General features: G+C 40.3%; 2 protein-coding genes across 2 annotated transcripts; one reads left to right on the top strand and one right to left on the bottom strand.

Moving 5' to 3' along the window:
• On the top strand, positions 1 to 7041 carry LOC148418841 (retinol dehydrogenase 10-B-like). The gene is made up of 5 exons (XM_088424596.1): positions 1 to 3714; positions 5168 to 5266; positions 6332 to 6477; positions 6554 to 6685; positions 6776 to 7041. Exons 1-5 carry the CDS (start codon positions 3265 to 3267, stop codon positions 6894 to 6896), a joined length of 948 nt encoding a protein of 315 aa, XP_088280722.1. The 5' UTR covers positions 1 to 3264; the 3' UTR covers positions 6897 to 7041.
• A 120-nt stretch (positions 7042 to 7161) lies between these two features.
• On the bottom strand, positions 7162 to 14375 carry cse1l (CSE1 chromosome segregation 1-like (yeast)). The gene is made up of 25 exons (XM_088424592.1): positions 14243 to 14375; positions 13580 to 13672; positions 13313 to 13455; positions 13134 to 13235; positions 12907 to 13052; positions 12659 to 12749; positions 12445 to 12552; positions 12266 to 12358; positions 12012 to 12179; positions 11798 to 11927; positions 11639 to 11704; positions 11260 to 11462; positions 11102 to 11186; positions 10838 to 10899; positions 10629 to 10765; positions 10357 to 10460; positions 10172 to 10269; positions 9938 to 10088; positions 9636 to 9844; positions 8965 to 9062; positions 8809 to 8894; positions 8585 to 8666; positions 8133 to 8279; positions 7763 to 7994; positions 7162 to 7674 (listed from the first exon to the last, which is right to left on the bottom strand). Exons 2-25 carry the CDS (start codon positions 13662 to 13664, stop codon positions 7585 to 7587), a joined length of 2916 nt encoding a protein of 971 aa, XP_088280718.1. The 5' UTR covers positions 13665 to 13672; positions 14243 to 14375; the 3' UTR covers positions 7162 to 7584.
• Positions 14376 to 15152: the final 777 nt, after the last annotated feature.

Below are 15152 nucleotides of genomic sequence, written 5' to 3'. Positions count from 1 at the left end.
TCTAGCTGGTCAGAGAGGCTTTCTGGGTCCCTTTATAGCAATCCACCATATTTGTTGTTTACATTTGCCAACGTCTTGAGGTCGGCGAAGGGACAATAGGTGTGGGATAATTTTGACTTCCCACCCTCCTTGAATGCAACATAAGGTTTCAAATGCGTTTATATTGTGGGAAAATCCCCATAAAACCACTGTTTTGTTTTTAATGCTGCAAGAAACCAGGACCACAGAGTCAGAGGATAATTGTTCAACTAAAACCATTGAACTAAAACTCTATTCACTCTCTGATTAATAACAATCAGTAAGTGTCGAGCGACTGTCACTGTAATATACACAGCTGGAATTACTCAATTCAGTACGGAAAAAACAAAAACAAAGAAAAACAGGATTTCACAACGTCTAAAAAGACATCACACAGACTATCACGTGTGGTTTGAAAATGACTTTTGATTTATATATGATTTTGAATATTTTTAAAACTACAAATTGAATAACTTTTGGCACATTTCAACTTTTGATTTTCGACTGGATGCAGTGACAGCATGATAAATAACCATTTGAGTTTTGATGTGATTGGCCAATGCTAAACCCGGCCACTTCACAAGAAAGGGTGTTCACACATTAGCAAGAATCCAACAGTAGTTGATTAATTGCTACTTCACTTGTTGTTCAGGTTGAGGGTTAGATTTACAGAGGAACATTTGAACGTTCAAGTGAACGTTCTCTTTTCTTCCACTCGTCCATTTTTTTCTAGCCTCTCGTCCTAATTAGGGTCGCTGGCTTGCTGATGCCTAACCCAGCTGTCTTCGGGCAATAGGCGGGGGACACTCTGGTCTACAGCCATTTGCAGGGCACACAGAAACAAACAAAAAAAAAAACATTCACACCCACAATCATACCTAGGGCAATTTGTTTAGTCTATTACACTTACCATGCATCTTTTTGGAATGTGGGAGGAGAAGACCCACGCGAGCAAGGGGAGAACATACTAACTCCACACGGGGCAAGCGGGAATTAAACCCAGAAACTCTGAACAGTGAGGCAGACGTGCCAAGCAGTCTACCACCCATCTCTTTTCTTAAGGTATCATGATATGTCATCAGGGGTGTGTAGACATCTACAGCCACTGCTAATCTACATACATAAAAAGGCCATATTTTACTTTTAAATTGACTTTCTGTGGGAGTAATAAGTAGGTGTTCCACTAATTTGTGCAGCATATCAAGCAGAAAAAGTGGTCGTAATGAGAAATTGTTGGTGTGCCACAAGTTAAGGTTTCATCCATATTCATCACACTTGGCACACATTACATTTATCGTTCCAGATTTGTGTGGTGAGCAAGACATAATCTACTTAAACGCTTATTTTGTTTGGTATGAATTAACTTCCAGTGAGTGTCCTTGCTCATTTTTATACCCTTACGTCCTGTTGTTGAGCATATTCCTTTTTTTTTTTTTTTTTTTTTTAATTCTGCTTGACAGTTATAGGACTGTGGTGAGGTAACTTATGCCACACAAGAGGTTTAGGACACAGCACAAAATGTCTTCAGGCTCCAAATTGTGTCTATCTGTATTGCTCCTTCTTATGTGTGACAAAATGCTTTGTTGTTTTTTTGTTTGTTTTTTTACACCCATTGCACACGTTGGCTTTTTGTTGTTGTACTTTTTGGTGTTAGAGTTTGACGCGTGTAGCGCTGTTTGACATGCTATTATGCAAGATATAAGTTTGACCTTGTAAGAAATAGTCAAAGGTGTCGTCTTAACATTGTCTGCAGGAGAGCGATTTGGAAGCAACTGCCTCTTTTATTACTATTGACTAAAATGACTCCAGCCTGCGTCCCGTGAACCTAAGTCGACCACGTAAGGTATCTTCATTATACAAATATATTCAATATTTATATAAATTAATTATATCATCATCTTCATAAAAAAACACAATATCACTTAGGGGAGAGTGAGCGAACGTGATCGAGATTTTCAGAATGGACGTGACGCTCGTAAATCTAAAACAACAGCACCCTCTTGTGTTTTTTTAAGAAAGCGCATTCAATTATGCAAATAATTTTGGATAGATGGATTCACGTACCCTATCGAGCTATAGGATTCACCCTTCAAAAAGTAGAAACAAAGGACATTCATCTATCCAGTTGAGAATTGATCACACCAGTAGAAAATAGGTAGGTCTACAGTTATCCTCCAGTTGACTTAATGTTGAATACCAATATTTATGATACTTTCGTTCTCAAAGCTTTTTGGGATTGTTGTCCATCAATAGTCGCATTTTTCAGAGAATTAACTCAGTCCCCTCCAGTCACAACTTCAGACTTTTCCTAAGATTACACAAACACTCAGTGCATAAACTCTCTGTTTTGTTTTGTTTTTTCGTGTGTTGTTCATAACTGGAGTACATACTTTTCCAACTGTTCGTGAGAAAAATTCTAAATATTTGGGATTTGTGTAAACGTGCTAAGAAGTTTATCATCTTAACTTTTAGTCCGTGGGGGATAATCCACTTTACATCATTGATCATTCATAACTAATAACTACGAGGATTTTTTTTACAAAAAGAAAAGTATGTGTAATGCTCGTCCTCTACATTTTCTGACGCTGTTGTTCAAAAGCACAGTTTATATGATGAAATAATGTTTCCTCGATACACAATGCATGTGGATGACTAGGGAATATTGGATTTAATTTTGGGATGCACCACAAAGAACATAATAATATGTGTGTTACGAATCATTTGTACAGTAAGCAAATATTTCCCTTTTGTGTACTACATTAAACACCCTAAAGAAAACACTACAAATCCAGAGAGTATTATTTTCTCAATTGTGAAATTCATGTTCATGTGCTAGAATCACTCGGCCTGTGCCTCTTCAGACTACAAAATCTTGTGTTAGGCACTGTCATGTCATTAAAAAGATCATAATATACAATGAACCCATATACGGGCACAAACTGACCTATCAGCGAATTTGCAAATTATTTAAATGTTGCAGTATATGCTGATTTTTGCTGTTCACGGGCGAGCCTAGGCCATGCAGCCGCGAAAAGCGGGGCTACACTACATTACGTTTTCACTGAGTGTAATAAGTTATGAACGCTCACGGGTTGGTCATTCACTTTCTGACATCAGACCCCCCCCCCAAAAAGCGGTTCTATTGGTGCCGCCAAGCGTCTAACGCTAAACCCTAATCCGGTTATATAAAACGTCCATCCCATCGACTCCACACGGCACGACAAAGTTGTCGCCGGCGGCAGCACCATGATCATCCTCGTGGACCTGCTGCTGATGCTCATCGACCTGACCTGCGCCATCCTGGCCGCCGTGGTGCAGACATTCCTGCGGCCCAGGCTGAAGAGCATCGACGGGGAGCTTTGCCTGATCACCGGGGCCGGGGGCGCCCTGGGCCGCCTGTTCGCCCTCGAGTTCGCCAAGGAGGGCGCCCGCCTGGTTCTGTGGGACTGCAACGCGGCCGCCAACGAGCGAACCGCCCAGCTGGCCCGGGAACTCGGCGTCAAGGTGCACGCCTACACGGTGGACCTGTCCCGGCGGGAGAGCATCTACGAGGCGGCCGGCCGAGTGAGGACGGAGGTCGGGGACGTGTCCATGCTGGTCAACAACGCCGGCGTGGTGGCCGGAAGGAGGCTGCTGGAGTGCCCCGATGAGCTTTTGGAACGCACCCTGCTGGTCAACTGCCACGCTTTGTTCTGGGTGAGCCGCGAGAGTCGACAGTACCTCAAACGTTTGCGATGCCGAAGTGACGTCAAGGCGAATTGAGTCTTTACTTTACCAACCCTTTTTACTTTTAGTCCCTAAATTTAAAGATAATCACATGGAAGTCGTAGATGCTTAAGTCACAGACCATGTAGGTATTAAAGAACCTTCCCATTGGTGCTGTATAGCAGTGGTTCTCAAATGGGGGTACTTGAAGGAACTCTAAGGGGTACTCGAGATTTTAAATAAAACAAACATGCAAATATCCTTTCAAAAAGAGGATGCTTTATGTTATTGTTTTTTTCTTCTGCGGACAAATATTTATAATAATTTCTTTTTGAAGGCAGGTCCAACACTTTATGTTGATTGTCTTTTGAGGATAAATATTTATTAATTAATTTGATGATTATTTTTTGTGAACAGATCGCTTTTTGACTATTTTTTAACTATTTTTTCTGGACAAATATTTTTTAATGAGTTAGTGATTTTGTTTTTGTGAATAGATCTCTACTGTAATCCAAAAAGAGAATGCTTTAAAATTTTTCTGTGGACAGATATTTATTTATAATTATTTCTTTTTGAGTACAGGTCCGACACCTTATGTTGAATATTTTTTGTGGACAAATATCTATTAATAATCAAGCAATTTCTTGTTTTGTTTTTTTATACCAGATTTTTTTTCTAGGACTCTTTATGTTGATTTATTTTATTATTTTTTTAGAGGAGGAGGAGGCAATACAAATGAAGTTTGAAAGGTTCTCATGTTCCAACGATCAGACAGTGATGTCCTGTTTTAATGTTTTGTTTTTTTGCACTGGTTAAGGGGTACTTGGCTGAAAGCATATTTCACTTGAACATACTTAATGTGGTTAAACGTTTTAAAGGATAAAGTCATCAGCAAACAAATACTGAAGTAAGGCACGGCAGATTCCTGAAAAATGTGCCCAAAGTACAGTAACTAGCATCTGTACTTCATGGGCATCCATGTTGGGAATCCACCTCCACCATCAACTCGACTGATACAAGTTACGTAACATCTATTCAGTCGGTATTTGTGCAGCGGAGTGTGAAGGAAGCGGGCGCTCCATCACATCCCCGTGAGGCCTTAACTGACAATGTGTATAGGCGCCAATTACCTGCGTAGCATGGCTGGGCAAATCTTGCTTTACAGTACCGGCGCTAATGACAACAACCAGTTCAAGCATGTGACTCCAATGTTGATCCTCTTACTGCATTGGTCTTGTGCTAAAATATGAAAGCTCATTATAACAGCGCAACATATTCACATATTAGATTTAAGGGTTTCAACACGAGGTACTATCTCATGACATATAGAAGACATGTTTAAGCATTTGTCCATATCATATCGTATATTAGCTTTTTAAAACGGTATATTGCAAGCGGTTAGTTAAGGAACAAGAGTAATGTTTTTTTTTTTTTTCCAACTCAGATGACCAAGGCCTTCCTGCCTCAGATGAAGGCCAAAAACCATGGTCACATAGTAACCGTTGCTAGCGCCCTCGGCCTCTTCAGCACTGCATGTGTGGAGGTAAGAAAAACTCTTTTATTTCTTTAAAGCATTGATTCGAAAAGTGTGGTCAAGTAGCACCAGTGGTACACAAGCTCATTCAAGTGGCATGTGAGAGTCAGAGACTTAAAAAGTTCAATCCAAGCTTTACTCCAATACAGTAATTTAACTCATTCACTGCCATCGACGGTTATAGACGTAAAAAAGAACTAAATCGGTGTTAACAGGGCGGATAGTGAATGAGTTAAATACAGTTCAGCAGTGCAAGTATTTAACTTTTAGTTACAATACACCTGGTGCTGTCAAGACATTAAAAAATGAGATGAAGATCTGTAATCAATCTCATTTTGATGCCACCAAAAATTTAAGAAAAACCCTCAACCGTATATTTTTTTTAATACTTCCATACATTGTTTGTCTTTTTGCATCAGCTCAAGATTTTACCAAAAAACAATAAATGGTTTCAGCCTTTTCGTTCCCTTTTGCTGTGTTAGAGATGAGTTCTAAATGCTGTCTGCGATCTTTAGTTGTAACCATCAAGTTGAAATTTCCTTTTGACAACTGCCGAATAACTGGAACGTACCATTACAATAAAAACATTGTCCATCCATGTGGAGTGTTCTCCAGTTTAGTTTGGCAAAGAGCATTGTTATAGCTCGCTACATTAGCGTCTTTGTTGCTATCGTTAGCCGTCGCAGCTGGGTGCTTTGCATTTATGTGGTAAACTAAAGCCGAGCTGTTTTTGTCCTAAGCAAGCTCCTTCTTACAATTTACGCATACCACTCCATCAAAGGTGCTTTTTAAAGTTATGTTTTTAGCATGAATTAAACCCAAAACCCTCACATTTGTTTTAATTTTGACATCATTCTGTTTCTGAACTTGCCCTCCTACCTACACCAGGGGGTTATTCCAAACACAATGACATCCAATCAGTGTCCACTTCAGGGTGTGATTCAGAGCGTTCTCCAACCCCCAACTCCAGCACAAGAAGCCCGGTGCATAAAAATGGACCAAATGTTTTTATCTGAAATAGTATTGCTCCACAATTACAAGAAAGCCTTGACGATATTGCCACTCTTCCTGCAGGATTACTGTGCCAGTAAATTCGGGGCAGTGGGTTTCCACGAGTCGTTGACCCACGAGTTGCTAGCGGAGGAACTGGATGGAATTAAAACCACCCTGGTTTGCCCTTACATTGTGGATACGGGGATGTTCGCAGGATGCGAAATAAGGTGGAATTCTAAACCTTCTGTTCCCTAAGTGACATTGCTGTAATAGCTCAGTATTGCTCCATCCTCACACTTTCAGGAAGGAGTTTCGCAGTCTAATCCCACCGTTGGAACCTCTGTACACTGTTCAACAGTCCATGGCGGCCATTTTGGCAGAACAGCAAATGATCTGCATCCCTCGCCTTATGTACATCCCTTTTTTGACACGAGCGTAAGTGCAACCCACTTCTCACAGTAACCCGGTGAACAGCTGATGAAGATCGAGCGCGGAAACTCAAGTTCTTCTTTCTCTTCCCTCTAGTTTGTTACCATGGGACGCAAATCTTGCCACGTATCGCTTCATGGGAGGAGACAAATGTATGCTACCCTTCATCAAGAACGTTGAACAGAGGACAGCTAACGGCTATATCAAATCATCATGAGATTACACTCGCAACGGCTACACTATTTAATATAAAGTATAAGGTTTGCTGAAATGTAATGTACGATTACAAGGCATTTGAAGTGAGATCTATTTTTACATGACATCTCAGGACTTGATAACAATAAAACAGAAATAACATGGTCTCCGTTTGTGGTCTAGTCTATGCAATGAATGAAAATGCAATTAAAGGTCTTTTTGACTTTGAGCACCTGATAAATTACATTGGAGAATGACCCAAGGTAGGAAGTGCTGCTGAGACCATGACCATTTTTTACAAGTGCCTCTCCTTTTATTAACATGAAAACAGTGTCAAAACAGACTAGACATGAATAAAGCTACAGGAAACATGCAACACAAAATTCTAACACACAAAAAAAAGCCTATTTTAAATCATATGTTCAGTTTCTTCAGCTAGCGCTGCTGTAGGGAAAAAATAGCGAGCAATGGGACTTTTTGCTCATTTCTTTTTCCAACATTAAGCTCACGACAAACGCAAGAGATCAAAAAAACAAAAGTGTATGTGGTAGGCTAGCGTTGGTCATGGTTTTTAAAACATTTAAAAACGAATCATCACAGTCTGAGAAACCCAAATCCGTGAATGATTAGTGCTGGAGGAATTCCACAGCTTGATGCTAGTCGAGTGTGTAAATATTACGACGTCCGTTTGAACTGGATAGTATTGTCTTTCAGACCAGTTGCACATTGGCTCCTTGTAAATATGTCTGCAGGAAGCGGAGGGCCTCAGCGTTCAGACTGCTACTCAGCATCGACGGAACCTACACCCCCAAAAAGAAAAAAGATCAAAATGTTGACAACTTACTTGCCTAGTTTCAGAATAGGGGGGGGGGGGGGGACCATTCATACCCTTCCTGGGCAGGCCGTGGAAAGTTTGTGGAGCGAATGGGCCAACAATATTTTTGGATTGGTGACAGCATCTCCAATAGGGTCATGCTCCTTCTTGCCAGCGAAAGCCAGCTGAGAGAACGCAGTCTGATAATCGGGCGTGTCTTCGATGTCAATGAAATGCTCGTCATCTGGGATGCTGTCATCTTCGGGCAGCTCAAAAAGACCAATGAGAGCCTGGAGCAGCGGGGGCCTAACCGAACGAACGCACGCTCAATTTATTTTGGTGCACGTTTAAGGAATGTCATTTTGTAAGATGAGAATCATTACGAAGCCCGTCGTTTAGGACCAGAGAGTCAGCAAGTAGAACGCCAGCAGAGTTGTTGCTTACCAGAGCTTTGTGTACTCTGTGTCCATCATGGCTGGACATTCAGTGAGGATCTTTGTGAGACCAACAGCACAGATCTTTTTCTCAACTGTTCCAGACACTTTGTGAACCTCAGGAATTACGATTTTCTCCAAAACCATGCCGAACATTCTGGACAAAACAGACAAGATTTAGCCTATTACAGCAAATGCCACTGATTGATGCTCTGTCTTGTATTGAAAGACAAGTTGAGGTTATTGCAACTATGTCATTTTTGAGAAATAAGACCTTAAGTTCTTGAAAGTTCAAATCTTTGTCTGCTGCTCACAAGTACAAAAATCCCACAGTCAGCCTGGTATGTACTGTTTAGAAAGTATAACTTTTTTTAAAGATAAATTACAATCTCAACTCATCTCAAATAATTACTTTGCACCTCTAAACATAAACCCAGCCACCAGAATTGGATGGATGCTTACTTGGACTGGATGCTGTCCAAAATCTCCTGGAGTGCAATAGCACCATACTTGACACAATACAGGTTGACAAACACCAAGAAACCTGTGAGTATGAAATAAAAAGGGAACAACTTACAATCCACTACTCAATACAGCAATACTTTGATTGCTGTATCCTTTGAAATGAAGAGACTCACACTTTTAAAATGCTAATGAGGTGAAGATAAATGATTGAATATACTCACTCTTGATGAACTTGGTGGTTTTGGAGCTTTGGAGTCTTTGGAAGAGCAAAATGAAGATATGTTTCCTGTACTGAGTGAGGGATTCTCTGCGAGGAAAAGTCATGACCGGTCAATCGCGGTAACCACTCAAAGAGGCTGCAAGGAGATCCGACTTACGGAGGCATGTGCTCGATGATGCTGTTGAGCAGGTAGAATCCTTGGTGGTCGTTGGCCTTGGAGGCAATAAGTTTTTGGAAAACGCCAAGCAAGCCAGGCTGAGGAGAAAAGACATTGCATAAGATGAATAAAAATGCTTCACTTTTGAGGGGGTTCATTAGGTAGTGTTTCATTATCAAATAAATAAATAAAATGGCACCATATTTTTTCATGTTAACCACATACAGTAACCAAAACCTGTTTTTGACACAACCCATCTCTTCTACTGCACATATGCACATAGCATAGCTATTACTGCATATGAGGTATCCCCGATAAATTGATTCAATCTCAGTTTAATACACAGCCAGTTATTCCTTGATTGTCAAATTTGAAAAAGACACATAGAAAAAATTAACCAAGATGTAACTTTTCTCTAAAGTGAAGACAGAGCCAAGAACAACAGCTAATGCCACATTAAATCAGTGTCTGTATGGATTCAGCTATAAAATGTGAATGCTATTGTAATTTTCATAAATATTTTGCATTAGGCTCATTTCATTTTGTTATGTTTTTCTGGAAGAGGAAGTTGCTCTGAAATCCATATTTGCCATTCTGGGCGGTACATAATTACAAAACATTGTAATAAGAACAGCATTATGGCTACCACGTACAAAAGTGCTATAACATACTATTTTATCAGCGGCAGATGCAGCAATAGTGGCTCCCCCCTTTTCCAAGTAGGCCTGAAGCAGGCGCACCAGAGGGGGGATGTTGCCCGTCCGCTCCCACAATACGGGCTGCAGCAGGTGAGGGAATAAAGCCATGTAGGAAGAGGGAATAGAGCTGGAATGCATCTCCAGGAGGAGAGACATCACCTGGAACACGTATGGCAGAAACTCTGCAACGGAGCACGAAAGCCAAGATGAACAGTTACTGTTTGACAACAAACACATTATTCGCAGAACAAAAAAAATCGACGGAGGAAACTGACCTTGAACATCATTCTGGAGGATCTCTGTGAAAACAATGAAGAGAGCTTCCTCAAAACTACCAACTGTGGCGGGGTTAGCCTTGCAAGTGATCCGGACTGACAGGCAGAGGGACTCAAACAGGTAGTGGTTAAAGTGTGGCTTGCTCGGGTTCTGAGTGACAAATAGGCAGACTTTAGCGTGTGGCAAAGACAAACAAGTCCTGCGGATTAACAGAACGAGTGAATGGAGGTTACCTTGCTAACTAAAAGGAGCTTCTTAGTGAGCTGATCAATTAGAGTGGGGATGTAAGGAACGATGGCTTCTTGGAGCAGGGAGAAGCTGCGCATAATGGCTTTTAAAAAAGGAAACAAAGGCAACGTCAAATAGATGTGCACATGTCTAACTAGCGAGAGCATCGAGAGGACAAATTCTAGCACACCTTTCATGATGTATTCATTTTCTGATGAACCAGTAAGCGTCATTCCCTTGAAAAGGTTGATGAGGAGCATGTCACTATAGGGTGCCATCTCAACAGCACTGATACTGAGAAACAAACCATCAGAAAGGGGGATTGTTGCAACATAACATAAGTTGGTCTAAAACAAATATACTGCCAAGGGCGACAATAGACATAAAAGATCCATTTTTACTAGCCTTGAAGTGAATGATTTAATGCGGTCACAGTTTCACTATTTACAGCTGGACACTCACAGCGTTGTATTATTTGGGCCCCTCATAGTAAACAGCCTCTCCAAAGCGTGAGCGGCATATGTGTGTTCCACGATGCTTTCAGCCTGCAAGTGAGCTATCAAGAGAGGAACAGCTTGCAGCAGTAGCTCTTTAGGAAGCTGAAAAAGAGGCATAAGTTATTCAGCATGAGAACGTGTTACCCTATGGAGAAACCATGAGTTGCAGCATACCTGGCTTCTAAAGATCATCACATACTTGATGGCGTCCGCCTTCAACACTGGGAATTCATTAACTGCAATGATATATGTCAAGCCATTGCATATTAATGGCAAAACACATACAGTACATACACTAGTGATAACGACTGCATTTTGTACATTCCAATGTTTTTTTTTTTTCCTAATAGCCTTAAAGCTTTCGATCTTAGAGACTTGTCTCGTGCAGGATTATCACAAGCATGATTTGTACAAGTGCACCACAAGGAGACGTCTTACCGTTCGGGGATTTTAGGTCTGTAAGAATATGATTCACAAAGAACTCCGTCAAATTCACCAACTCATTGGCTTGTGTTATTCCGTGCTGGGAAACAACAACAAGGCAATTATCAGAATGTGATCATCCAATATTACAAAAACAGCACCATCAAAAATACCTTCTGCGTCTGTGCTTTGGATGCCAGTGAGGTGACTAAATAGATAGCGGCATCTTTGTGCTTCCAGTTGGCACCAGGGTTCTTTGCGTACTCGGCCAGCATCGAGTTCACGTATCCAGAGAAGATGGCTGTGACAGGGCCCTCGAAAAACTTACAGAGACCTCGTACCAAATCACAAGCTGCCCGACGACGAGTGTCTATGTCTGAAAAGAGCATGGATGATATGGAGAACCAAATGGTAAAGACGCAAGGAATTGTTTTTGGCATCGCCACTTCAACATATTAAGGAGCAATAAAAATTGCATTTGACAATGGATCTGTTTGGAATTTCACAGTTGAATAAATCACTCAACAATGAAGGCAATCATTTCATCTTTACCAGAGCCTTCAAGGTCCCTTCTAATGTATTCTTCAGAGTTATCCTCAAAAGCCTCCTCATCCGCACCTGATACAATTTTGAAGACAAAGACAGTCAAAAGCCACATAATACACAGGCCATCAAAGCCACAAAGAGCAGAAATAAAAGCAAGCCACTTACTTCTGAACTCCATATTGGGAACAATGACCTTCTCACAAATGCTCGTGAGTATATTCTGATCCTCAAATAGATTTTTGTAGTGTGGCCTTTCACACACCGATGCCAAAAACTGGATGGCATTGCTTACAAGCTACAAAACAAAAAAAAAAAAGTCTTAAAATGCCGGCAACCTTTATGCAAACTTAAAAATACTATTTTCATTGTGTAACCTTACCAGGTCATATTTAACTTCCTGGCCTGTAGAAACTAAAAGGTTCCAGATTGCCGTAACAAAACGAGGAAGATATGGCTTGAACTCTTCATCATACTTCTGAGCATAAAGTGCGGCATTGTCACAAATCTGTGACTTCAGGAGCTCAAGGAGACCTGCTTCCTCCTCATCCTAAGAAATCAAAACAATCACTTTAAATCGCCACTAAGGGGATGGAAAGGTCGAATTGGGCCTATGCTGAAAATGTGAAAACTTACATCTGTTTGTAAAAGCTTATTATCCAAAGTCAGAAGCGCATGAAAATTGGTCATCCAGGTTTCCATGTTATCCTCAAAAAACTCAGGAAGGTCCTGTTGAATAACATAGAATTTGAGTGGCAAATGCTTTCTGGACTTTTTTTTTTTCCCCAATGATAAACTTAATGAACAGAACAAACCTGAAAGTTAAGACTGTAAAAAAGCTTGGAGATCAGTGTCAGTGAAGAGAAGAGCACTTTCAAGGCATTCACATCAGTAGCATGAGTATGACATAACTCAATAGTGGCCTGGAACACAAGAAAAAAGTACAATCACAAAACATATGAATTGTTTCATAATTTGTGTGTTTTTCGGGAATGTTTAACGGAAGACCAAAAGTAAGTTACGACAAACCTTGAACAACTCTGTCAGCGGTGAGGCAAATGATTCAAGAACTAGTTTGATCTCCGACCAAAGCTCATTTGACTTAAATTCATGACGATACCTGATAGGGGATACACAAATAGAAAACAGAAAGAAGCACTCGGTACAATGTGGTTGGATTAACATGTTACACTCAGATTTATAGAGCAAGACTTGTTTGTGTAGCAGTTACAGGATTTTTAATTATATTAAATACATCTACCCAAAATGGGCTCTACCTCTTAAAGAGAGAATGTGCAGTGCGAAGCACTCCATTGATAATATGGAAGTCTCCGCTTCTGAACCGGGTCACCATCTCCGTTAGAAGGTCGGGCCACTTCTGGGGGAAGTCTTCACGTCCGATGATACTGATGGCATCGCTCAACTAAAAAAAGATCAACAGAAGATTGATTTGAAAATAGAAAAGAAGAAATGAAACTCCTTAACATACATTATTATGACTTACTTGCTTCTGAATCTGTTCCGGACTACTGAGCATTAAATTAACAATGTTTGCTTTGACTGTTGTTCTGTCTTGTTCTGAAATTTTGTTTGGTTCGTCTTCAACCTACAGGAAAAAAAATCATATAATCAGAAATTCACAGCAACAATAACAAAATAATAAATACAATAGTAAAAACCCACGATGTGCCAGTTCCTTTTGATGTAGTTTTTGAACGTAACAGCTGCACAGACACGAATAACATTGTCTTGGGACTTTTCGAGCAACGTGAGAAGTAGTAAGGGGTAGTTCTGGTTTCCCTCAACAGTTTCAAGAAACTTTTCAGCTAGGAAGGAAAAAAAAAAAGAACACAACGCCGGTATTATGAATTGCCCATTGAGCATTAATGTTAATATATGTTTCAAATGTAAGTATTGTATACATGTGCTTTTCTAGTCTCTGCTTCGTACCTGGACGTCGGACATTTGGGTCTGGGTTCAGCGTTTTTCTGAGGAACTCTGTGAGGGTTTGTAGGTTAGCATCATTTAGTTCCATGGTTGCTGCTGCAAAGAAGCCCACGAGTGACTTAGTGGTAGTAATGAACAACACAACATGAAACGTGATCGATATTGTCCATTCGTGTGACTGTTAGTTTTTGGGGGCCTCAAGACAGTTTTAACTATGATTCGAACTTCAGCAGTAATAACCATCATTCACACATTGAGCCCAGCCCTAACGTTAGCTCGCTACCAGCTAACTTAGCAACATGCTACACTTCTGTATTCACTCTGCTGGCCCTGCTGACTCCAGATCAGTTTGGCGTCTGAACGTTAATGACACTGGAAAACGTGACATGCTAATATCGTATGATGTAAACATGTCTATCATTGAAACTATGATTAATTCCTTTGCAATGTTAGCCCAGCTCCGGAGACGGGATACAAAACATTTAAATAACATGGAGTCAGCACCTGTAAAAAGAACCACGGTTAGCCTTAGCGCTAACATGCTAACGGGGGATAAAGTTAGCTCATTTGGAAACGACTCTGCATTATTCGCAAACTTCAAGCCAACCATCACAGTGTATGCCTTTGAGGTCCCTATCACTACTGATGATATGCATGCAGACTTACCGTTACTGTGACTTTTTTTTATATGGCTGTGTGAAATGTAGCGTTATACCATTCACACACACTGCACGTTCGTGCTCGCTCTCGCTGTGCCGAGCTTTCAAACGTCTGGAGCAAAAGGAACTGCGCGGTCACAATATCGCGCATGCGTACTCGTCAACATACATGTACGTATGTGTATATGTATGTGTGTGTGTGTGTGTGCGTGTGTGTGTATATATATATATATATATATATATATATATATATATATATATATATATATATATATATATATATATATATATATATATATATATGTGTGTGTGTGTTAGGTCGCTGCACTTCTTCCAACATTCGTATTAGTCACAAGAAGGAGAAAGAAGGAAAAAAAAAAACAACAACAACACTAAAACTTTGAGTAATGACTCCAAAAACGACCAGAGAACAAAAAACTGGGAAGTAATGTTCAGAAAGTTCAATTTCTGCCGTATGTTTCTAGTTTGAAATAAAATGTTGGTTTAACATACTTGTTTGTTCAAACGGTTGCAAATTGAAATAATCTAGATATATTTTAAATGTAGTCTGAGTTCTTTTTTTTTTCAGTGTATGAGTATGGAGTTGCACCAATTACTACTTGTAACATAATCCACCACGTATAGACATATGATGTACATAACTCGCGTTTTCATATGGGAATGCTTTCTTCGGTTTGGAGGGGGTGGGCTCTACGAATGAATGTCACAAAATTTTGGCTAAAGTCCAACTGGGCGATCAACACATTATTTACACAGATTTTCCTTGACTACTCATTAATGTTGCCAATATGTAAAGCAATTGTCAAGACAACGAGGTGTCACACGTCAGCAATGACACCACGCCCCCACAATGAATCATATTCCAATGAGCGTTTCAGAAATTCCACCCTGGATTG

Source organism: Hippichthys cyanospilos, chromosome 9 (genome assembly GCF_059441005.1).
Source record: "Hippichthys cyanospilos isolate Australia breed blue-spotted pipefish chromosome 9, RoL_Hcya_1.0, whole genome shotgun sequence".
NCBI lineage: Eukaryota > Metazoa > Chordata > Actinopteri > Syngnathiformes > Syngnathidae > Hippichthys > Hippichthys cyanospilos.
The sequence above is the reverse complement of the archived record's forward strand: the minus strand, read 5'-3'. Positions and strand labels throughout refer to the sequence as shown.

Excerpts from the sequence above, each read along its gene's own strand:
- LOC148418841 (XM_088424596.1), top strand. The coding sequence starts at position 3,265 with ATGATCATCCTCGTGGACCTGCTGCTGATGCTCATCGACCTGACCTGC. Across the intron at positions 5,267-6,331 it reads TCAGCACTGCATGTGTGGAG|GATTACTGTGCCAGTAAATT; the intron begins GTAAGAAAAACT and ends CTCTTCCTGCAG. Across the intron at positions 6,478-6,553 it reads TTCGCAGGATGCGAAATAAG|GAAGGAGTTTCGCAGTCTAA; the intron begins GTGGAATTCTAA and ends TCACACTTTCAG.
- cse1l (XM_088424592.1), bottom strand. The coding sequence starts at position 13,664 with ATGGAACTAAATGATGCTAACCTACAAACCCTCACAGAGTTCCTCAGA. Across the intron at positions 13,236-13,312 it reads TCAAAAGGAACTGGCACATC|GTTGAAGACGAACCAAACAA; the intron begins GTGGGTTTTTAC and ends TTTTTCCTGTAG. Across the intron at positions 13,053-13,133 it reads CGGAACAGATTCAGAAGCAA|TTGAGCGATGCCATCAGTAT; the intron begins GTAAGTCATAAT and ends ATCTTTTTTTAG.